This window comes from Gorilla gorilla, chromosome 7 (genome assembly GCF_029281585.2).
Source record: "Gorilla gorilla gorilla isolate KB3781 chromosome 7, NHGRI_mGorGor1-v2.1_pri, whole genome shotgun sequence".
NCBI lineage: Eukaryota > Metazoa > Chordata > Mammalia > Primates > Hominidae > Gorilla > Gorilla gorilla.
Window position 1 is genome coordinate 92,087,549 of NC_073231.2, and position 25,681 is coordinate 92,113,229.

Consider the following 25,681-nt stretch of genomic DNA (forward strand, 5'->3'; position numbering starts at 1 on the left):
AAGAACTTAAAAGAGAACTGCCATTCAACTCAGCAATTCCACTATTTGGTATATACCCAAAGTAAAATAATTCATTCTATCAAAAAGACACAGGCATTCATATGATCTTCACAGCACTATTCACAATAGCAAAGACATGGAATCAACCTAAATGCCCATCCATGATGGACTGGATAAAGAAAATGTGGTACATATACACCATGAAATACTGTACAGTCCTTAAAAAGAATAAAATCATGTTCTTTGCAGCAACATAGATGAAGCTACAGGCCATTATCCTAAGCAAATTTATTCAGGAACAGAAAACCAAATGCTGCATGTTCTTACTTATAAGTGGGAACTAAACAATGAGTACACATAGACATAAAGATAGGAACAAGAGACAATGAGAACTACTAGATGGGGAGGGAGAGAGGGGAGCATGGGCTGAAAAACCACCTATTGGATACTATGCTCACTACCAGCATGATGGGATCATTTGCACCCCAAACCCCGGCATTATGCAATATACCCATGTAACAAACCTGCATATGTACCTCTTAATCTAAAATAACAATTTGAAATTTTTTAAAACAAGAAGAATGCTTGTCATTTGTTACACCTGGGAAGGATCTGAGAAATTACCCACTTTTGCTTTACAGCTAAATAAAGGGACACTTATTTCTTTCTTCACCTTAAAGTAATAGAAGTCCATTACTTAGAAATATAATTCTGAAACTTTGCTCCCTATAAAGTTACTGTGACTTCTCTGCATTCAGGTAGTTTGTTTATCATGTTTGAAAATAAGCATATATGCTGTATTCTGGGAAATACTCCAGTATTCCCAACCCTCTGGCACAGAGCTGACACTTAAGCAAAGTGACTTTTTTTCTTCCTACCAGCTTCATATACGAGATACTGAACAAGCAGCAACTCAGAGAAGTCATCTGAGAGAGGCCTAGGCCTAATGGAAAGATGTGAACAGATTCATTGCAGCACAGTTATTTCCTTCACAACCACATCATTAGTCAAGATAAGAAAACATGATGTAAACAGCAACATCCAGGTTCTTGCTTGTCAAGAATTCCCAGTACTCTCTCTTTGTTCGCTGGGATGCCCTGGCATCAGGATCAGAATAATCCAGCTCTGGAGATTACCTGGCTGTTTCTCAAGTCTAGTTTAAGGTTTCTTTTGAAATACTGATCCCATCTTTTTGGCAGACATTGCTAATAATGGAGGCTCATAGTACTACATCTTGGGATGAAGTTTGAGACTTTTCCAGATTTCATATTTTAGTTCCAACTCCAACATGCAGATGAGTTACTACCTACAGAGAGAAGCAAAATCAGGGTGGCCTTCTTGAACCAGCCTCTATAGCTGGAAGAGGTCACCACATGAACTGGGAATGGAATTGGATAATGAGGAGGACCTAGCTTCATGGGTTGAATAATGGCCTTCTTAAAAACAGATCTACAGGGAACATCAGAATGTGACCTTACTTGGAATAAGGGTCTTTGCAGATGTAAGAAGTTCAGGATCTTGAGACAGGAACATCCCGGATTTGGAGTGGGCCCTAAATCCAATGACTGGTATCCTTATGAGAGAAAGGAAAGGGAGATTTTTTTACTTTAATTTTATCTTTTTCTTTTTCAACTTTTATTTCAGATTCAGGGGGTACATGTGCAGGCTGGTTACCTGGGTACATTGCGTGATGCTGAGGTTTAGGGTACAAATGATACCATCGGCCAGGTATTGAGCATAGGACCCAGTAGTTAGTTTTTCGACCCTTGCCCTTCTCCCCACTCCCTCATCTAATAGTCCCCAGTGTCAATTGTTGCCATCTTTCTGTCCACAAGTACCCTAAGTTCAGCTCCCACTTATAAGTGAGAACATATGGTATTTGGTTTTCTGTTCTTGTGTTAATTTGCTTAGGATGATTTTGGACTTCTGACCTCCTGCAAGGGAACAAATTTCTGTCATTTTAAGCCAATTGAATTTGTGACAATTTGTCATGGCAGCTCTGGGAAATGAATACAACCTCACAAAGCTATTTAAACATGTTCCGGGCTGGGCTCAATGGCTCATGCCTGTAATCCTAGCTCTTTGAGAGGTGAAGGCAGACTGATGGCTTGAACTCAGGAGTTCAAGATCAGCCTGGGCAACATTGCGGAACTCCGTCTCTACCAAAAATACAAAAAAATTAGACAAGCTTGGTGGCATGCCTCTGTAGTCCCAGCTACTTGAGAGGCTGAAGTGGGAAGATCACTTGAGCCTGGGAGGCCAAGGTTGCAGTAAGCAAAGATCGTGCCAATGGACTCCAGCCTGGATGACTGAGGCTCCATCTCAATAAAAAAAAATAGAATAATAAAAATTAAACTGTTCTGAATAGAGAGGAGGTAGAAGCTTCTCAGCTAGTGTCTGCTTTGCAAATTTCATGATACAAACAAGAGATAACACCTTGGAAGCCCTATATGTACAATAAGAAAGCGATTACTTCTCAACTTCAAAGTATGTCACACACAACTCATTAATCTTCACAGCACACCTGTGTCAAATAGTTAAGTACCATTGGCCTCAATTCAGAGAGTATAGCAAATAAGTCCTTGCCTGAAGTCATCAAAGGAATTTTTTTTTTTTTTTAGACAGAATCTCGCTCTGTTGTCAGGCTGGAGTGCAGTGGTGTGATCTTGGCTCATTGCAACCTCCACCTCTCGGGTTCAAGTGATTCTCCTGCCTCAGCCTCCCGAGTAGCTGGGACTACAGGTGCCCGCCACCACACCCAGCTAATTTTTGTATTTTTTGTAGAGACGAGGTTTCACCGTGTTGGCCAAGATGGTCTCGATCTCTTGACCTCGTGATCCACCCACCTCAGCCTCCCAAAGTGCTGGGATTACAGGTGTGAGCCACCACACCCAGCCAGGAATCATTGATAAATGGCTTCAAAATAGACTCTTCTTAAAGGAAACATAGCAGGAAGATGAATTACTGGTGGTCCCGAGTAGAACAAAAGGAATTGCCAAGCAGAAAATTTACTACACAAATATTTTGTAAGGGCTTATTTCCAAAATAATATAAAATATAAAAACTATAATGAAATTCATGTTGCAACTTTCCTTGAAGTCTTGAAATTTTATAACCCCTCTCTTGCTACCAGCAGCCGATTTCTTGTTATCTTGCCGTGGAACAAAAGTTTCCCTGAGAAACTGTATTGACCTATTAGACTTGCCGACGTACTGTCCCACACAGTCTTAGAATAGGCATGTCTCAGCCATGACTTACATGAAAGATGTAGGAAGTTTAAGTGTATAGTGGTGCCAAAACAGTGAACAAAACTAGAATATTTTAAAAAAGGGAAACGATAGATCCGCCCTGCTCTGCCATAGTCAGACCACATTCAGAAAGACTACATTGTTTACAGCATAAAAATTTAAGACATCTTTACATTAAAAAGGGCCTGGCAAGGTGTAGAGGGATCAAGGTTTTCAAAAGTGGCAACTTTGGACTACTAGGGGGTTTTAATCTGGAGAAGGCACAGAGCCATAAAATGGTTATCATCAAGTATCTAAAAGGATATCATGTGAAAGACGATTAGACTTACCAATAGACAGAAATTACATTGCAGCTTCATATCATTAGGAAAAGCTTTTGGAAAGCAAAGCTGTCCAAAGATAGGACCAGCATCTTTAGCAAGTAGTGATTCCCCCATCCCTGGGAGTATACAAACATAGATGAGCAAGTTACTTTGTGGGGCTGCTGTAAACATTTAAGATTTCTTCTAAATCTAATGTCAGTCAAATCGTTGGTTCTTCTCACTTGTAATTTAAATATCTTCCAGGTCTCCAGAATCTGAAGCTCTGCTCCTGAGTTTATAAAATGTGGATGACGTCTATGAAACTAAGCTCGGGAAGTATTTTGTCACATATTGTGTTGAAAGCTCATAGGAAGAGGAAAGTTGGGCAGTTGTCTAAGTATAGCGGAGGTTTATGTGAAGGGAATGTTGAACCATGAGGCTCACATAAGGCAACTGTCTTAAGAATAAATAAGTAGTATGCTATAAATAGATTATCTACCATGCTAAATTAAATATGTTATTGGCTTCTCCAAATAAACAGACCCATGGATGTGTATACGGACAAAGAGAGAGAGGGACAGAGAGAGAGAGTGTGAGAGAATTTATTTTTAAGAAATTGGCTTGGCTCACGGAATCATGGAGGCTGGAGGCTGGCAAGTCCAAAATCTGTAGTGTGGCCTGGTGGCCTGACAGGCTAGAGACCCATGGAAGAGCTGATGTCGCAATTCAAGTCTGAAGACCATCTGCTGACAGAATTGCCTCTTGGGGAAGTCAGTCTTTGTTCTAGCAAGCACTTCAACTTATTGGATGAGGCCCACTCACAATAGGAAGTCAATGTGCTTTACTCGAAATCCAACTATTTAAATGTTAATCTCATCCAAAAAACACCCTTGCAGAAACATCCAGAATAATGTGTGATCAAATGTCTGGGCCCCATGACCCAGCCAAGTTGACACATAAAATTAACCATCACACCAGGCGATAGTTCCTCAAACTTGACAAGTCCTTCAACATCTGTGGATGCCACCTCTGTGGGATAAAGGGAGGCAGGGAACAGAGCTGGCTAACAAAGGTCACTGGACATCTTCCCACATTCCCACTTCCTGAAGACATCTCTAAACCAGATCTTTTAAAATTCTAAGCTATGCAGATGAATTTTTAAAATTGAATAATACTGGATGAGTGTGACTCCTGGGATGCTATCCACTCAGCCATCTACTACACAAAGTTTATACACAACTACATCATTCCCAGTAGGTCACACTTATTAATAAATCAAATGAAGACACAGTAATGCTGTTCTTCTAAGACATGTCCACATTTTTCTTAATGGCACTCAAAGAAAATTAACCTAAAGATTCACGCTTCTTATTTTTTTGAGACAGAGTCTCTCTCTGTCAACCAGGCTGGAGTGCAGTGGCACAATCTCAGTTCACTGCAACCTCCACCTCCCGAGTTCAAACGATTATCCTGCCTCAGCCTCCCAAGTAGCTGTGATTACAGGTGCACACCACCACACCCAGCTCATTTTGTACTTTTGGTAGAGACGGGTTTTCATCATGTTGGCCAGGCTGGCCTCGAACTCCTAACCTCAAGTAATCCACCTGTCTCAGCCTTCTAAAGTGCTGGGATTACAGGCATGAGCTACCTCACCCAGCCCCATGCTTCTAAAATAGTTATTAGCTTGAAAAAAAATGGGGCCAGGCACAGCGGCCCACGCCTGTAATCCCAACACTTTGGGAGGCCGAGGTGGGTGAATCACAAGTTCAGGAGTTTGAGACCAGCCTAGCCAATATGGCGAAACTCAGTCTCTGCCAAAAATACAAAAATCAGCTGGGTATACTGGCAGGTGCCTATAATCCCAGCTACTCGGGAGGCGAGGCAGGAGAATCTCTTGAACCCAGGAGGTGGAGGTTGCAGTGAGCAGAGATCACACCACTGCACTCCAGCCTGGGTGACAGAGTGAGACTCCATCTCAAAAAGAAAAAAAAAAAGTGCTACATTCTGGAAGGGAAAAGCCAACTGGAAAAATGGAATTATTCTTTTCATTTTCAAATCAGCATCTTCCCCGGCCCCGCCCACCTCACATAAAAAAGACTCAGGAAAGATGAAGAGAAGGAATGCTTTTAAAATTTTTAGTCATTCACTTTTATTATAGGATCCCCACAAATTCAGTAGAAAAGGGGTGGGATACAGAAAAAAAAAGTGAGGGAATGGAAGTTGTATAATCACTCTATCAAGCTACGCAAACCAGGACTTAAGTTTTTTACCATGCGAAGCAGAGCTTTTAGCAATTTCTTAGTGACTCTGAAGCCAGGTACTGTCTTAGGCACTTTTGTATACATTACTTATTTCATTTGAGAAAAAAATATTTACCATAGGAATTTCACCATGAATGTTCTATCATATGTTTAACCTTGATTTGGAATCTGATATATGTTTTTTAGAAGGCCATTTTTTTAAGAGTTTGCACTTCCGACATCTATTCCTCAGACACATCAGGGAGGCAAATATTAAATAGTAATTGTAAATAGCAAGTCATTTTCTCAAACCAAGCCAATCTTATTTTAAAATGTATTAAAGGTATGTAAAATAGTAATCCGCTGAGAACTAACAGAAGCACGTAGACATAATGCACATTTGGAGACTTTACCAATGGTATCACAACCAAGCCCACGTCGATGACTATTGTTGCTAATGGAAATGGCAAAAACACCTGAAAAGAGCAAAGTTTGAAAAAATATTAGATATGAACATCCATGAATGATACCTGCATATTTATATAAATAAAAACGCAAAGATACAAGCTAATTAAAGAAAACAGGCTAAATTAGCTGTAAAGTTGAATAAATCTGGCTTAGAAGTCAGATAAATGCCTGAGTGAAAGGAGATGTTGAAGACTGTCATTGTCAGGTTGGAGGGAATGGGCATCTAGCATTTGACTGCTCATGAATGGAAATAACTAGAACCATTTGCTGGTAAGATCACTATCTACTGATCTGGGTACCATGAATCTGTTAAGAGGGAGTTTCTAAGGCCCAGTGGAAGTAACAACAATCTTCTCTGGAAAATATCTCAAGGCAGTAAGAAATTCATGACAAAACAGAAAGACTATCCTCAGACTCTCTGTTACACAGGTAAATACTGACAGGTAAATGTTGTAACTTTATAGGCTCAGCATATTAAAAAAAAAATCAAGACAAAAATTTTAGCTAAAACAATTTTGCCTGTTTTATGTTTTGTTTTTGCTTTGCCAAAAGCCTTAAAGACCAGTCCCTGGTACCTGCTTTGTGTTAGAATTGTAAGAGTTCTCTACAACATTACCCAATGTAGGGAGAAAATCAATATAAGATATAACTGATATGAATCTATATTCCCCAAAGATATATATTACACAGCTAGTCATAATTTATGAAACAAAACCCTTTAATTAGAGGATCATTTGTTGGGATTTAATCATTAAGAATGTCTTCTTGGCCGGGCACAGTTGCTTACGCCTATAATCCCAGCACTTTGTGAGGTCAAGGTGGATGGATCACGAGATCAGGAGATCGAGATCAGCCTGGGCAAAATGGTGAAACACCGTCTCTACTAAAATTACAAAAATTAGCTGGGTGTGGTGGCAGGCACCTGTAATCCCAGCTACTTGGGAGGCTGAGGCAGGAGAATCTCTTGAACCCAGGAAGCAGAGGTTGCAGCAAGCCAAGATCATGCCACTGCACTCCAGCTTCTCCAGCCTGGACGACAAGAGTGAGACTCTGTCTCAAAAAAAAGAAAAAACAAAGAATCTCTTCTTAGCTTATAAAGTGTCCCAGAAAAAGATACTTTATCATCTCATGGCTCAGTATCAGTTATCAAATAACTGAGAGAAAAGAAAAGAGTACTCCTGGGGGCACACAAGACAAATTTCAGCCACTTGTACTTAAGGCTGCCCTTGCCTTCCTTTCTGATGCAAATGTAAGTTGAATAATAATATAAGCAATAATAGCCATCTATGTCAGACCCTGGATTGTTTGCATGCCTTAGCTTACTTAATACCTCCAACGTTAATATGAGGTAGGTATTATCTTTTCCCATTTTAGATCTGAAGAAACTGAGGTTCAGAGGTTCAATAACAAGACTAAACTCAGCTACTAGCCAAGCAACTGGACTTGAGCCCAAAACTCTTAATGATTATCTTACACTGTTATTTGTATATAACAAATTTATCCTCCAGTTCATAACTTCTTTATAATTGTATCTGTTAGGGTCAGTGATCTAACAAAATGTGGATCAGAAAACAGCAAAAGACATGTTAAAAAGATGCAGCATGTGAAACTATACAGAAAGCAGACGTTAGGGAGGCACCTCCAAGGGGAACTATGGCCATCAGCCCTGCTCTAGATTAGATCTCTCTCCCTATGTGCTCTCTGAACATCCTCTGCAGACCACTAGGTAGCAATCGTCACACCGTGATTTTTGGTTTACATGACTGTCCAGATAGATTATAACCTGCCTAAAAGCAGGAGCCAAGTCTTAATTCTTTTTCTACTCAAAGTACCTAGCAAGGTGCTTAAAATATAGTTGCTTCTTGACAACTAATACTCAAACACACAACAATTAAGAGATGACTGGATGGAAGAAGTTGGAAAGAAGACTGGAAAGGAAGGACATAAATCAACCATAGTTGGTTATGAGAACATTGCTTTCTTTCTCTCAGCAGTTCTTTCTTATATTTTGTATTTAGCAAGAGTTAAACACTCCAAAGAGACTGCCTAGATTTGAATCTTGGCTCTAATCCATGCTGTGTGAGCTTGAGCAAGTGACCTAACTTTTCTAAATCTGTTTTCTTATCTGTAAAATGGAAATAACAATTGAATCCACCTTTTTATTACTAAGAGGATTAAAGGTGATCATCCAAGCAAAGCTTTGAACATCCTACCTAGGCAACTAAGATTATTTTATTATTCTGATAATCAGACCGTCAGGGCCATCTTTCTCCAATAACGTTCTTATGCTACCAAGTTTTGCTGCTTATTTCCTTTTCTACAATTAAGGGGTTGTCTCCTCTCCTGTGAAAAGTTTTTTCATCCAGACTGAAAGTCAGTTTAAAATAAGTAAAGTTGAAAAGATGTAATTTGCCAACAAAGTAAGCTGATGTTTCAGAACAGTAGATGTTATCACTTGTGACCTCACCTTGCCTCTTCTGTTTCCCATCTGCTAAATCTGGCCCTGACTGTGGAAGACATTCATAGGCATGACTAGTTACATAAGTAGACAAAATAATATCTGGTCAAAAGACTCATAATGATCTGTCCAACCACCCAGAGAACTATTTTTCTCTCTAATAAACCGTTAAATGGAATCTAAGAGATTTTTATATTGAATAACCTAGCCAATAAAAATGAAAATTAAAACCAAGACTAGATTATTCTCATGTGTTTCACAGTAACTGAGTATTCAGAAGATCTACTTATAGATGCTCTGATTATAATCTTAAATACAGTTATACTCAATATCTGTTATTTCACACAGAAAAGAATTAGAAATCCAATTTTACCTTATAAGGTATAGATAGATTGGGTTCCTGGTATCTCCGCCTTAGTATTCCTATCATTAATAATATAGACCATAATGAACCCGTGAAAAAAATATAGTTTATCAAATCAATTAGACTTGTTAAGATAATTGCAAGGGATCCCAAAGTGACAAGTAGTAGCACAGCTGTAAATGGAGAGGAGTGACTATTAAGTGTATTAAATAGCAAAGGCAGCTGGCCCTCTTGGCTTGCAAGATATATTGGTCTCGATGATTTAAATATAGAAATCAGAAGGTTGCTGAATAATGAGGTAGAAATAGCAAAAGGCATAATCCATGCTAATGAGGGAAAAGCTCGATCAGCCCATGTGATAGCTACAGCATCTGCAGAAAAACAAAAATACACAAAAGAAAATGTGTTAAAAGAGAAATACTAATGATAAACCTTTTAATATTATTTCAAAATGAAAACAGAAACTTAAGTAATTAATAACATTTAGTTTGCTTAATTTTATCATTTATTTCCTTAGTTACACCTACATAACACCTTATAAAGGTGTCTATTTGACTCCATCACACTGTATTGTAAATGGTTATCATTTTATATGTCTTCCCCACTAGACCAAGAATGTTTTTGAGGGCAAGGATAATCCATTTACTTTCTATAAAACTAGTGGATCACTCTGTGGCAGACATCCAGTAGGCTTTCAATAAACATTTGTGAAATAAATTGATTTTGTTGAATGGATGATTGAATCCATGCTTATTTTCTAAAACTAGTTTACAGAGTCTTGATAGTTACATTCAGAGTCCAAAAAGCACAGTGCAACACTACTGACACCAGAATGGGACTTTCCCACATCATGGTGCAATTTGAAATACTTAACAGAAAAAGGAACCATGTAGATGAAGAAAATAAGTTACACACCATTAAAAATATGTATGACATTTGGGACTTTTCTATAGACCGGTAGTTCTCAATTGGAGTTAAATTTACTCCTCAGGGTCATTTGGCAATATCTGGAGACTTTTTTGGCTGTTACAACCGGGGAGGTAGCAGATTGCTGCTGGTATCTAGTGAGTAGAGGCCAAGGATGTTGCTAAACATCCTATAATGTATAGGACAATTCTCTACAACAAAAAATTATATAGTATAAAATGTTCATGGTACTAAGATTAAGAAACTAACCATTAGAGAATATTCTACTTTTTTTTCTTAAAGATAAAAGATCTTATGAGTACTAATTTAATAAAAGTCCACAGGAAAAAAACACAACTGTGAAGAAAAGCATCCATTGTTTGTGAGAACCCACTTGATTCAGTTCATATTATGTGGATATATGCTAGGACAGATCACTCAGTCAGAGAGAAACAAATTCTCAGTTTTTCAATGGAATGAGCACAATGGGGCCTGCGGTCCCTGGGGGTAGATGTCCTTGGAGCCTATGTTCTTGTGCCAAGATTGGTTTCCAGGGGTACTTTTGGGACATCAACATACTGGCTTATAACACAAGGTAGGACTTCCCAAATGTGACAAAATTAAAATATCATTAATAGCTCTTGTTCTTAAAGATATTTATTTTTTGTAACCCTTTTTAAATAGCCTCAACTGCCATTTTACTTTTTTCCTTAGTGTTATTCTACAACTTTGGATCTTTCTTAAAAATATCTTGTCTCATTTATTGTTCTTCTCAGGAAGATATTGTTGGTTGTTTCTCCTGGACACCCATACCTCCACAAATTTCACATTTTCAGTCACATTTCCAAAATATTTCTTTCCAGTAAGGCAAAGGAAATTCCCCTTCAATTTCCCAGTGTGCATTCTACAAATGTGGTTAGTTATAATTTGAGGAGGATCAGGTGCAGCTCTGTCAGTGCTGGCTGGCAAAAACTATACATCTTTCTACATCATCTTTAGCTCTATGCCACAAGGGATGTTTTTCTTTGTTACTCTTTCCACATGTTGTTTCTTTTCTTTTAAAAATGATTTCGTATATTTTTTAGGTGAAAAGTAAAATAAATGGCACTGAAGCACATGAAGTGAAAAGTAAATGTCCCTCTCCTCACCAGCCTCCCATTCATGCGGAGCAATGTAACTACCATTAACAGCTGTTGGATCCCCTTCTAGAAATTTTATATGAATGTATAAACATCTATTAGGGTTGTATATGAGTGTGCATGTATGTGTATGCTCACTTAGGCTTGCTTTTTCACGTTCATCTTGCTCTTATTAGTACATTTGCATGCATCTAATTATTCTAGCAAGTTCTCAGTATTCCATTATATAACTGTCATTGCGTTTATCTACCCATTTCATACTGTTTTATTTGTAGCTTATTTTCAATTTCTTGCTAATATAAAAGGGGCTTTAATGAAAACACTCATTCCTCCCATTCTTGATAGTTGTTCAAGTCTCCTTAGAGTAAATTCTTAGAAGTGGGCCTTGTGAGTCCAAAGGTATATACATTTTAAAATAAGGATGATATTACAAAATTGCCCTCCAAAAATAATTGCATCCATTTACCAATAAGCGATTCTAAAATTCTCACTTTCTCTTCAAAACTCTTTTATTATTAATTAATTAATTTATTTATTGTCTATCATTGGCTATCTTATCAAAATTCTTAACAACATCTAGGTACTTGGGACCAGCTACTTTTAGGCTGCATCTGGACAGGGAAACCTCAGCTTCTGCTTCCATAAAATGTATTTACGGTTTTAGATTATCTGATCCTATGCCAATTTTCTCTAGTTTTAAATATGGCATGGAACTCTCAAGAAAATCAAATGTGAGCACCCCTGTCAGCAGTGTGTGGCAGGACTTTAGGAACAATGAAATCCTCAGTTTTCAAAGCTGGGACAGGGCTCCTCACTAAGGCATTTCCATACACCTTTTTCTAGAAGAACACCCTTCCCTTCTCAGTTGTGAAACTTATTCATAATAAAGGCTATTTTATTTCCTAAGAGAAAAATAGGTGAAGAAACAAGTCAGAGCTCTGACACGGACACAGGCAAAAACATTACATAATTAACACCATTCTTTCTTTTTCTATCTAAACCACAAATATTAGAATCTAATATTTATCACAGCCTGGTGTAATTCTTTCAATGTTCCTTAAATAAAATGTAGTATCCAATTCCTGCCACATCATGGATGGTCTATATTCATATGGAAACTTTTCATATTTTTTACATATACTTGTTTGATTGAAAAAATGCATCCCTTAATCGCTAAAATTTCTTAATTTAAGAAACTATATTTGGGCCTAGTGGCTCACATCTGTAATCCCAGCACTTTGAGAGGCCAAGAGGGAGAATCACTTGAGGTCAGACCAGCCTGGCCAACATGACAAAACCCTGTCTCTACTAAAAATACAAAAATTAGCCAGGTGTGGTGACCCATGCCTGTAATCCCAGCTACCCAAAAGGCTGAGGCACAAGAAGCGCTTGAACCTGGGAGGTGGAGGTTGCAGTGAGCAAGATTGTGCCACTGCACTCCAGCCTAGGCAACAGAGCAAGACTCTGTCTCAAAAGATAAAAAAAAAAAAAAAACCTTTTCTTTTGCTGATAACTTTCCCCCTTATTACACAAATTTTGCACTTTAAAGAAAATTTGGAATATTCAGTGCAAACAATAAAGTAAAAATCACATACAATATCATTCCCATTGATCACCATTGTTAACTACTTATTTACTGTTTTATATCATTATATACATCCTGACTTTTTCCTCATTATTGATTTAACATTGTCCCTTTTCTTCAAGTATCCATCAACAATATCATCTTTTACAAATCACAGAATGTTCTATTATATAGATTTCCCATAAATTTTTTATTTCTTTCAAGCTTATTGGATATTTTTATGGTTTTTAATTTTTTGCTATCATACATAAAGCTATGATTACTATACCTATACATACTTTTTTATGTATGACTCTGATTATTTTCTTAATTTAAATTTCTTGTACAATAAACATGCAGATATTTGGACTTAAAAAGATTAATTTAGAATTTAAACAAAAAGTCTAAAGATGATATGCCTAAAAAAGTAAGCATCGTAGCCAAATTACAAGTGCTGATGGTCAAAACACTTCACGAATCTTCCACACATGCCAAAACCATTGTGCCATCTACAAAATTGCTATAATCATTATTACACCAAAGGAGATACTCATGATTTTTTAACAACCCGTATGGACGGAGCACTGGTAGTCATAACAGACGCCAGCTTCAATGAACCGTAACAATGGTGCTAGCTGACCAGCAGCCCCAACCAAACCCACAATTAACTTTGTAAATTTATTCTTTACATAATCAAGGTAGTTAACAAATCACTGCTTGTTCTGATCTGAATTTGCATTTGGTTTTTTCCCACAGACACTCAGAAGCTTGAATCCATCTAGTTTATAGGTCCCTAAGATAGCTAGACCATTATGAATCAGCACTGATACCATATGGCATCACCCTGCAGGGCAGTAACATAAGAATTGAGGCAAAGTTTACCAGAATTTTATACCAAAATCTCCCTTAGGTTTGCGTCCATGCCTCAAAGATTCACCAAACCAATAATAGCTGCTGAAAAGAGATTAGTCCTAAAGGTACTTGGTGATAGGTTTATCTTGTGAGGTCGTTGAATGCTGGCTTGAGGAAATTACTAGTCTTCCACTTTCCCTGTTTCTCGTTTCTTTCCAAATTTCCTTTTATTCCTTGATCTGTTACTCATTTTTCAATGTATATTTATTTAAAATTTTCTCATTCTTTTATTCTTTATTCTACAATTTGGTCTCTAAGATAGCTATTTTTTGGTCAGATTTCCAATATGTTCAGGACCCTTTGCCACCATAAATTTTAGAGTTGTTCATGGTAAACCGTATTATTTTAACATCAATATTAATTATATGCATCAATTGAACATTAGCATCTACTCTTTTAACTGCCAATATTCTACACTTCAAATTGATCATTTTTTGTGACACCTAGAAAAACATTGAGACTCAAACATTTTGAAAGTTTTAAAATTGACGTAAACAGTGATTACTCAGTGTCACTCTGGTGAAATGAGATCATGAAAGGAATACTAATATTTTGAATCTGCTCTACACCATATATCAACATTATATACATCTTTCCATATTATTAGAAAAGGCATAACCATGCTTAAAGATGAATCTCTTTTCTAAGATAAATCATTCCCTTTGGCCCTCTGTTATTTTAGAAAATTATAAGTTGATTCTATATATAGAATAATGAACAGTAAACAGTGGTCCTGACTGGTGAAATGATAGTTATGTTGAAAGGACCAGCACTTTATTTATTGCTTTAGCCATTTGCATACAAACCTGAAGAGAGAATTTCCCTGGGTGTCAGAACAGTCAGATAGGAAATGTTAACCAGTAAATAAACTACAGTCACCAGAGGTAACGCAGTAAATATGCATTTGGGAATTGTTGTTCTGGGTTTCTTCAGCTCCCCTATAACACAAAAGAGGACACAACCATAATTGATAAACATTATTTCTAAAATTCATTATTTTTAGATTATTATTTTTGTATTTGTATAAATTAATGGGGTACAAGCATGATTTTATTACATGGATAGATTGTGTGGTGGTCAGATCGGGGTTTTAGTATATCCATCACCTGAGTAACATACATTGTACCTATTAAGTAATTTTTCATCATCCACCTGTCTACTCCCTCTCCCTTCCAAGTCTCTGTGGTTCATCATTTTACTCTCTACATCCATAAGTACACATTTTGTAGTTAATTATGAGTGAGAAGGTGTAATATTTCTCTTTCTATTTTTGAGTTATTTCACTTAGGATGATGGTCTCCAGCTGCATTCATGTTGCTGAAAAAGACATGATTTCATTCTTTTTTATGGCTCTGTAGTATTCTGTGGTATATTATACACACACACACTAGTGTTTTGATAAACATGAGTGCAGATATCCTACTGATTTATTTTCTTTTGGGGAGATACCCGGTAGTGGGATTGTTGGATCAAATTGTAGTTCTATTTTTAATTCTTTGAGAAATCTCCATACTGTTTCCCATAGACATTATACTAATTTACATTCCCACCAACATTGCTCCATGTGTCAAGAATTGGGCTAGGCTCTTCCTATTCATTCAGCCACCACCACTACACATATACTAAAATGCACACACACACACACACACACACACACACACACACACACACACTGGTGGACTGCTACACACCCACCTGCCTAATATAGCTAAATGAAGAAAAATATGAAATATGCTTCGTTTTCTCCATAGATGGCAAAATTTCTGAAGATAGACTTAAGAATGAAAAATGAAATCGGAGCCCATAAGTTCTGTACCATTTGAAGCCCACTTATGTGTTTAGCCTCATCTATTAAGTCCTAGGCACTGAGTTTGGATAGTGGGAATACAATGGTGAGCAGAAACTACATGAAATTTGACCTCAAGAAGAAGAGCTACACATGAGTTAAATAATTGCATAAATAAAAGGTTAAAATATTAGTGACTATGGTAAGTGTCTATATGAAAAGAAACAAGGTGCTATGGGGATATATTATGTGACAATGTGATAGTTTCTCATGCTATCTGTGTTTTGTATATAGACAGACTGGCCTTTGCAGTTCCTCAGCAATGTCCTATCCCTTCTTGCCATAGGGTCTACTCTCTTATGTGGAATGTTCTTTCCTAGTTGCCTAGTTGACCCCTACCCTTCCTTCAGATCTCAGGAAAATAATTACTTCTGGGAAACTAGGAAAGGAAACTCTCTCCCTGGCTAGCAAAATGTTCCTATTATACATTTCTCATACTGTATATTGAAAGGAGTTAAAGAGCCCATCATAAATTATCTCTTCCTGTATGCTCTTGACCATTCCTTTATGCCAATATTAAGTGCAAAAAAAGGCCAAAAAAGTTGATATTTAGCATCATATAGAGTGGATTCTCTAGGACAGTTTTATTTTTAAATATTGTTCCATTCATCACACTATTTCCCCAAATTTTGTCCTACCCTGAGAATTGCTCTGTGGCGTGAAGAAATGATCATCTATAACCATAATATACAATGGCACCCTGTGCCCTGCCCAGTGGAAAGGAACAAAGAACAGACATCCGATCCACTGGAAGCCAATGATTTTCAGTATACAAGAAAATTTATCTCAAGAATTTGAAACAAAGTTCAAGAGAAAAGCAACATAATGGTGTTAAAAAAGAAAGGAAGATGAGAAAATTTGTTTTTTTTTAATTTCTAGAACTTCCCTATTTTTTCATATTTATTTATTTATTTTATAGAGACGGGGGTCTCGCTATGTTGCCTCTACTGGTCTTGAACTCCTGGCCTCAAGCAATCCTCCAGTCTAGGCCTCCCAAAGTGCAGATTAAAAACGTGAGTCACCATGTCCAGTCTGCTTCCCTATTTTTTGTTGCTTCCTAATATTTGTTGCACAAATCTTCCTTAAAATATAGCATTATCCTTCCAGTAAGTTTCCCCTTTATTGTTTAAGTTAATGTACGTGGGTTTCTGCTACTTAAAACCAAATCCCCTTTACTAATAAATATCTATCATTTGACTATATCAAATTTCTTCCATCTGTGTCTGCCCAGGGGTTGGATCTAATGCCCATGGGGAACACTAATCTGAGCTGATTAAGAACTTGATTAGTAAAAAATTAGAGGGTTTTAATTTTAACCCTGCCTGCACCACTTACTAGTTGTGGGACTTCTGGACAATGTATTGGCTGTCAAGGTTTCAATCTCCTTATAGTGAAAACTGTAGGGACAACAAAATTCCAATCCTAGTGTTAAGCATGTAATAAGTGCTGAATAAATGGTTGTTGTTAATTACTATAGTTATTAAAGCTTTGGGACAAACAAAAGGGCAATTTTTTGGATTAACTGTTCTTTCTTCTGAGCCTTTTACTTGTTCTCATTATGTACTTGATATGTAAAGAGGAGACGGAGATTACAATTTAATTTTTAATAAAAAGTTATAATAGCCAGACAAGTGACAAATATCCTTGACTCTTGAACTTAAAAGATGGGTATCCGGCCGGGTGTGGTGACTCATGTCTGTAAACCCAGCACTTTGGGAGATCAAGGCAGGTGGATCACTGGAACCCAGAAGTTCAAGGCCAGTCTGAGCAACATGCCAAAACTTCGTCTCAACTAAAAATCCACACACAGAAAAACTTAGCTGGGCATGATGGTGAGTGCCTGTAGTCGCAGCTACTCAGGAGGCTGAGGTGAGAGAATCAATCAAGCCCAGAAGGTCAAGGCTGCAGTGAACTGTGATTGCACAGCTGCACTCCAGCCTGGGTGATAAAAAATAGAAATTTTTTTTAAAAAAGATGGGTATTCCTACATCTTGCAAAGTCGCCTGTCTACAAATCACTATTTTGCAGGTAAAAGGGTTACTTAAAACTTAGATGTACTTAAGACTTATTTTGTAAATCAACAACTCCAGCACACACTGAAATTCCTCCAACTTTTGTTCACCACTAGCAGCTAGTGAGGAACTCCATAATAGTTTATAGGTCAGTAAGAATAAATTCTGTAAATATATTTTCAGCTGACAATAATTATCTAACAATGAAACATCTCTGTAATGGGATACAATGAAACTGGCTCAAATAAAAATCCAGAAATATTGCTTCTAGCCTTGAAAGCAAGAAACAATGAGAAACTTTTGCTCGTTATGCCAGCTGCTGAAATTGCCCCATTTAATCACAAGCCATGTAAAACAGTAATCTCCTCATAGCTTTCTTTTCTCAATACCTTATTTTTAACTCAATGCAAACTGACTTCCTCTCATGTTCAAAATTCACCAATGACTTCTTACATTATCAATGATGGCGCTCCAACCAGTCCTCATGATCCTTGACTTCTGAAGCATTTAACCAGATAGATTATTCCCCACTTTTTGAAACATACTGTGATTTTCCTCTATAACACTCTGAGCCTCCTCTGGCTTCCTCACTGAATCTTCTTTCTCTACCTCCTGCTTAAAGGTTGGCATTGTCCAGTAATCCATCTCCCTCCAATGCTATGCCATTTTGTCCTTCGTCTCTCTATGTACTTGCCTTAGTACTCAACCCTATGTATTTTGTCCTTCGTCTCTCTATGTACTTGCCTTAATAATCATATCTAATACCAAGTCTCTCAGATGGAAACCATTTTGTAGTCACCTGAGGTTGCATGCCTTGCCTTATATCTACACTGCATGCTTCTATTCTCCATGGCTTCACTCATATTTTTCTGGAATTTTGTGGATTCAATTCAAATTGCCACTTTTCCACTCAGTGACAGCAAAAAGTGACCTTTCTATTGATTTCCAAGGTAATTAGATTGTTCCGTTGTGGCTATCTATTAAATACTGTATCAAATTATTTGTTTATAAGGCACAGAATTATAGTCATTTTAAACCATGATGTACATTTTGCAGATAATAAAGAAGAGGCTGGAAAGAAGAAAACACTTGCTGTAGTTGGTAATGGCAGACCCAAATCTAGGTGTTGCCTCTCCTACTAGACTGTAAGCCTCTTTGATAAAGACTATATCTCACTCATCTTGAGGCACCAGTACAGGGTTTTAAAAATAGTCTTTGAAAAGATAGTGGCTACTCAAATGATTTCACAAATGATAGATAAATTAGTGGTGGGGGACCTGAGATTAGAAAAGTAGTTAAGAGTCTGATACATATATAAATAACAAGGAAAAGAACTGATTTTTTAGAAAAGATTGAAGGTGAGAAAAAATGAAATAAAAGAATGTGAAAAGTCCTTAAGGGGATGGGAGGGAAAAAATAAAGAATTCAAGGGAAAAGACCAACTTTGAAAATGAAAAGATGAAAACTTCTGTCTAACATTGAAAGGAAGTATACAGCCTCAGAGCAATCTAGAATATCTATGCTTCTCTGCTCTTTAAAGATACTTAAGAACCTACAAAGAACAAAAAACAGAACTACCATTTGACCCAGCAATTCCACTACTGCGTCTCTACCCACAGGAATAGAAATTGTTATATCAAAAAGACCTCTGCACTTGCATGTTTATTGCAGCACTGTTCACAATAGCAGTCATGGAATCAACCTAAGTGTCCATCAATGCATGACTGGATTTTTTTAAAATGTGGTATATACACACCATGGAATACTACACAGCCCTAAAAAGAATGAGATCATGTCTTTTCCAGCAATATCGATGCAACTAGAGACCATCATCCTAAGAGAAACAATTCAAAAACAGAAAATCAAATACTGCATATTCTCACTTATATATGGGAGCTAAACAGTAAGTACACATGGATATACAGAGGAAATTGTGACACTGAGGATTCCAAAAGTGGGGAGAGTGGGTGGGGGGTAAGGGTTGAGAAATTACCTATTGGGTACAGTGTTCATTGTTAGGGTGATGGCTACACTAGAAGCCCAGACCTCACTATTATACAAATAAATCCATGTAACAAACCTGTACATGATCCCTGAATATATAAAAATAACAATGCTTAAGAGCACAGTAAAAGTGCAAGGCAAAATCCAGCACTTGTTGCTCTGCTCTGATGTTCTGAGTGAACCAAGAAGATGCTGTTCCACTTTGGCACCCACTTCAGTCAGCTGCCCAGTGCTGTCATTGCAGACAAGGGGTCTGAACTGCTGGAGAATTTCCTGTTTCGGGTGTCCAGGGAGTACTTGTCTGGAGGGTAGGGAAAGGAAGTGAGCCTCTTTCAGGCTCCTATAATCCTGGTTACAGTATCTTCGCATTGTTGGCTAATTTATTATTTATTTATTTTTCTTTTTTTGAGACAGGGTCTCACTCTGTAGCCCAAACTGGAGTGCAGTGGTGCAATCATAGCTTACTGCAGCCTCAAACTCCTGGGCTCAAGCGATCCTCCCACCTCAGCCTCTTAGTAGCTAGGACTAAAAGTGTGCACTTCCACACTCAGATAATTTTTTAAGAAATCTGAGGAGGTGGGCAGGTGCAGTGGCTCACGCTTGTAATCCCAGCACTTTGGGAGGCAGAGGCGGGTGGCTCACATGAGGCCAAGTGTTCGAGACCAACCTGGCCAACATGGTGAAAGCCTGTCTCTACCAAAAATACAAAAATAAGCCAGGCATCGTGGTGCACACCTGTAGTCCCAGCTACTCTGGAGGCTGAGGCAGGAGAATCACTTGAACCCAGGAGGACGAGGCTGCAGTGAGCTGAAATCATGCCACTGTACTCTGGCCTGGGCAACAAGAGGAAAACTCTGTCTCAAAAAAAAAAAAAAAATCTGAGGAGAGGGATCTCACTATTTTGCCCAGGTGGTCTCAAACTCCTAGCCTCAAGTAATCCTCCCATTTCGGCCTCTCAAAGCATTGGGATTATAGGCATGAGACATCACACCCAGCCCTGTTTTAACTTTTAAATGCATCCAAGGTTGCTGTAGGGTGACTGCTTTTATAATGCACAGATGAAAATTATAGCTTTATCATTAATTAGAATGCTTGATGTGAAAATGGTCAAGTGCAAGTAAAACCAATTTGTATTATTACATTCATCAATGAAAGGAAAAATTATAATAAAATATAAAACATAACTCCAAAAGTAAGTAAATAAAAATACTTAGAGCCTCAATGCGTCATACCTACCTACAACACAAACATTGTCTGGCATTGGATCATTCCTGGATTTACAGTTTCATGGGTGGGGAATATTTTCACAACCCCAGCATTCATCCATTAACAGAAAGGAAACAGATTAACACAGAAGTCCCATATCTGTGGTCCCAGAAAGGAAAGTTGAAAAAGAGAAGTTGTTCAATCAAATAAGTACCTTAGAATTAATAGGAAAATAATTAAGAGTAGGTAACAAGTGCCATGCTGGCATGATCTGATTCAGAAAGTCACAAAGAAGAAAGAAACATTAAATCATTTAAGACTCAAAATACAACAAATGATATGCATTTCATATTGTATGCAATAAGTCATGATTTTAGATTTTTTTTTCCTCAATGGATTGTTACCTGCTATAAGTGTAAAGCATGCCCCGCCTGAATATGCAAAATATCCTTGGAAGATGGCTTGTATAAGGTGAGAGATATCTGGAAGTTCAGCATCAAAAGCATTCTGAAATCGTTCTACATTCTCCTTTTTCCCTCTTATCAGGAACACTACTCCAGTTAGGGAAATGAAGCTAAGTATGGACACTTTCAGCACTGAGCTAGCTATCTGAAGCCAAGTCACTTCTTTCACACCACGAGAAGTCAGAATTCCTACAATCCACAACATGGCCAATGCCAGACATTTCTTAGGCAGCTTTGGGACAGAGCAGCTGGGAAAAAAAGGCTGGATGCTGTACTCAGCGAGGAGCAGAGCTTGGCCAGCAACTACCCCTGACCCCAGAAACAAGGATGTCCAGAGATTCAAAAAAGCAACTGTGGAGCCAAAGTATCTCTTGAGAAAATAGTATTGAGCTCCACTGCATGGGAAGCTTATACTTATCTCTGCAGAGCAAAGAGTTGATGTCATGGCCAGTATGGCACAGCCAGCCCAAACGCACAGGGAGACTCCCACGTTCATGCAAGAGTATGCCAACACACCTTTGGGGGACACAAAAATTCCTGCACCAATGATATTAATAAGCAAAAAACTTGTGCCCCAGCAATATCCAAACACTCTCTTGAGCTGTATTTTCTCCCCTCTATCCATTGTAATTGAAGAGTTTTAAAATTCTACATAAATTACAATTTCTAGATTTTCCTGCCTATGTAGCTGCAAAGGATGTTGATGGATTCCTGAAATAAAATAATGCTGTCCTTTCTGTTCCATTTTCGTTAAGTATAGCCTGGTTTTAATAATTAACAAAATAGAGGCGGAAGGTGGGGACAAAAAATAATAAGTAACAAAATATATGTGACACATTCAATAAAATAGACCAAGATGTAGAAGGGTTTGGTCTGACTTGTCTTTCAATTATTATCAAAAGAATGCATTCAGATTTTTTTTTTTTTAAAAAAAGGAATTTCCAAGAAGACATGGATTACAGTGCAAAGTTGGGGCTTCCCACTCTACTTCACTGCTTCCCAAATGCCTTCCCAGTTCCCTGCTCTGGAAACAATCATTTTATTTTACTTCATTTTATTTTTTGAGACAGAGTCTCACTCTGTCACCTGGGCTGGAGTGCAGCCTTGACCTCCTGGGCTCAAGTAATTCTTCCACCTTAGCCTCCCAAGTAGCTGGGACTACGGGCATGAGCCACCACACATGGCTAAGGTTTTTGGTGGTTATTGGTTTGTTTTTGGTGGCTGTTGTTTTGTTTTTGGTAGAGATGGGGGGGGGTCTCACTTTGTTGCCCAGGCTGGTTTTGAACTCCTGTGCTCAAGTGATCCTCCCACCTTGTCTCCCAAAGTCCTGGGATTAGAAGCCAACCATTTTAAAGTATGTATGGTTTTAGATCTTTTTGGTGCTTGTCTTCATAGCTCTAAATAATATAAAAAGACTTTTATTTCTAAATATCTCAACTTTAGAAAGCAAATACTGACCTCTCCCCATGAACACTGAGGAATTAGTTCACTGTCCTTTTACTGCCTTGACTCCCTCTTCTTCATATTTTTTTAAATCACTAAGCTTTCAGGAAACAATTTTATCAGGCTTATATTACCAGAAGCTAATTAGCAAGGCAAGGGAGGGAAATGCTCTGAAACATAAGCCTGTCTTTTAACCAGTCACATATCATTCTGGTAGCCTTAGTCACATACAGAAAATTGTGAACAGAAAGTACAAGAGAAAGAAGACCTGGCCCCAGGGGCAGAGGGAAGGAGGGTCCTAACCATTTTGTCCTAACCTACAAGTCTAGGGCCTTAGTAGCTCCCACATTTGTCGACTTTATAATGCAAAGCCCTGTCCTGAGAATTTCCAAAGTCTCATAAACCTGGAGCACATATAAGCCTAGGAAATAAGTATTTCTGTCTCTCTGTCTCTCTCTCTCTCTCTGTCTGTCTCTTTTTTAAGCTGGGACTAGAGGGGTGTGCCATGACACCCAGCTAACTTTTGTGGGTTTTTTTTTTCAGTAGAGATAGGGCTTCCCCATGTTGGCCAGGCTGGTCTCAAACTCCTGACCTCAGGTGATCCACCTGCCTCTGCTTCCCAAAGTGCTGGGATTACAGGCATGAGCCACTGCGCCTGGCCTAGTAAAGTATTTCTCAATTGTCCCCTCAGAGTAAGTGAAAGTGAAATTGCTTGGTTTTGCTTTGGTTTGGGAAAACTGGCTATTTTCTGGCAGAATGCATCCAAGAAAATTCACTGATAATACTACATAGTGATATAGGGCTGAGTGCAGTGGGTGGCTCATGCCTGTAATTCCAGCACTTTAGGAGGCCAAGGTGGGCGGATCACCTGAGGTCAGGAGTTTGAGACCAGCCTGGCCAACATGGCAAAACCCCATCTCTACTAAAAATACAAAAATTAGCCGGGCATGGTGGTGCCCACCTGTAATCACAGCTACTAGGGAGGCTGAAGCAGGAGAACTGCTTGAACCGGGGAGGTGGAGGTTGCAGTGAGCTGAGAGTGGGCCACTGCACTCCAGCCTGGGAGACAGAACCAGACTCTGTCTCAAACTAACAAACAAATAGAAAACTATATAGATTTCAGTAAATACAACTAGATCCATGTCCCAAATAAAACCATGCCTTGTTTCTTCTCTCAGAGAGCAAGGACCTGAGAGTCTGAAAAGAATACCAGAAAGTTCTCCATAAGATAGTGTTACTGAACCAGGCCTATTTTGTTCACAGCACAGTATGCCAATGACCAAGATGATGAGTTTTCCGAAAAAGAAAGGATTTATTCCTTTCTTTTTAAGCCAAGTGAAGAGATGGGAGTTCAGGTCTCAAATCTGTCCCCCTAAAGATGGGGTTTAAGAATATTTATGGGACCGAGGAGCAGGGTGGTCTGAGGCATGGAGAAAGGTGGCTGGGGATAAGGAAAAGTGAGATAACTGATGTTCTGCACAAGCACAGTCAAGCTTCATGGCTCCTCATAGGATGGATGTTCAGAAAATGATAATGTTATCATGATATGAGGGTGGAGCTTATAAATGGCACTCTGGTGTCAAAAGATCACACGTCGGACATTTGTGGAGGCTCACCCAGGTGGAGGGGTGGTGGTCTCACCTGGTTTAAACTGGAAAAGAGTTGACTCTAGTTTCCTGAAAAACAATGTAGGCAACTGCTACCATTGTGACCCATACATACATCAGAGATGGTATCTACAGGGAAGCTCAAGGGAGTCTTGTGATGTATTGCTTAGCTATGTGACATCCATTTAGAGTTAGTAATCTTTTAAAACAGTGAAACTAGCTAAAAGCAAGCAAAGTGGGTTAAAGTTTGACAAACCTAGTCAGTTCTGTCCTTGGCTGCAATAGAGACAAAATAGAAGCATGGGACAAAGGTGGCCATTGTCCCACCAATAAAGTCCCCACCTAACAATCTACTTTTAAGGAAGATAGTGAGGCAATCCACTACCCAAGCCTTGGATCTCACGACAGGAAAATAAATAAGTCCGGAAGAACCAGGGCCACCAAATGGAAGTGTGGTCATTTTGTAGTTGTTACCTTGGCTAGACTGAACCACATTTTCCCAAATTCTCAATTAGAATGTACCATCAGGAAGATGTTTGTGTGAGATTTGGAGTACAAAAGTGAAACAGCAGTTGTATTGGTAGTTCATGCTGATAAGAAATTTCCCCATGACCAAACTTCAGTCAGGCTCCTTTGAGCTCTCTTCCTGACCAGGCCTCATCCTTGGCCAGCTGAGCTCAGCTTAGCAACTATCTCCTCACTCTTCATATGTAATCAAGCTCCTCTTGGTAACTGTCTATCCATTAACCCCCTCATTCTGTTCATTGGCTACAAATCCCCAGCTGTCTTTGCTGTATTTGGAGTTGAGCTCAGTTCTATACTGAAGTCTCTCTCCCTTATTTCAGCAGCTCAGATGAAATCTATCTTACCATTTTAAACAAATAGTGCAGGTTTTCTTTTACAACATTCATTGTTTAATATGTGATGGCCCACATAATTGCTATCATTGTCGTGTATCTGCTAGCTTCCCTCATTAACGGGGGTTGTGACTGAGCATACAATTCCTCCACCTTCTGTGAGATTCTCCTTCAGCTTTTCCAGCTCCTGGGTCAAGTGTGTATATTTAGTTCCATGATAATGGACCTCAACTTCTGCAAGATATCCACACCACTGAGGCCAGAGATAATGAGAACTGGCACAGATTTCAGTCCATCTTCCTGGTCTTCAACTCATGCCTATGAGTTCCAATTTGTTTTTGCTCTCCCTCACTTTTGCATACATTGCCCTTTCTGAATTACTTGAACTTCAAGTTCCCAGCATCAGGCTTGAGGACAACAGCCTTGTAGAGACTGCCCAACTACCTCCCATAGTTGCTTATGGTCAAATCTCTGTAACAGAGTAAATCCTGTTAACTTTTATAAATACCTAAAAAGACGATAAAGATAGAGATGATTCAGATATAGGTATAGACATAGACATAGAAAGACATAGATATAGATTTAGAGGCTCTGCTTCTAAATCTCCTTGATTCCTGACTAATATAGGGAGCAAAAGGCTA

General features: G+C 38.4%; 2 protein-coding genes across 3 annotated transcripts in view; one reads left to right on the forward strand and one right to left on the reverse strand.

Moving 5' to 3' along the window:
• LOC134759104 (uncharacterized) overlaps positions 1 to 3,953 on the forward strand; it is a 31,863-nt gene extending 27,910 nt beyond the window's left edge. For both annotated transcript variants that reach the window (XR_010135006.1, XM_063709363.1), the window contains one exon: positions 3,815 to 3,953. The gene's annotated coding sequence lies outside the window, so the exon portion shown is untranslated. The remainder of the gene's footprint in view (positions 1 to 3,814) is intronic.
• A 1,729-nt stretch (positions 3,954 to 5,682) lies between these two features.
• On the reverse strand, positions 5,683 to 21,862 carry SLC7A13 (solute carrier family 7 member 13). The gene is made up of 4 exons (XM_004047241.5): positions 21,074 to 21,862; positions 14,408 to 14,539; positions 9,090 to 9,451; positions 5,683 to 6,266 (listed from the first exon to the last, which is right to left on the reverse strand). The coding sequence occupies exons 1-4, from the start codon at positions 21,756 to 21,758 to the stop codon at positions 6,033 to 6,035; spliced, it is 1,413 nt and encodes a 470-aa protein (XP_004047289.1). The 5' UTR covers positions 21,759 to 21,862; the 3' UTR covers positions 5,683 to 6,032.
• Between the last annotated feature and the right edge of the window lie 3,819 nt (positions 21,863 to 25,681).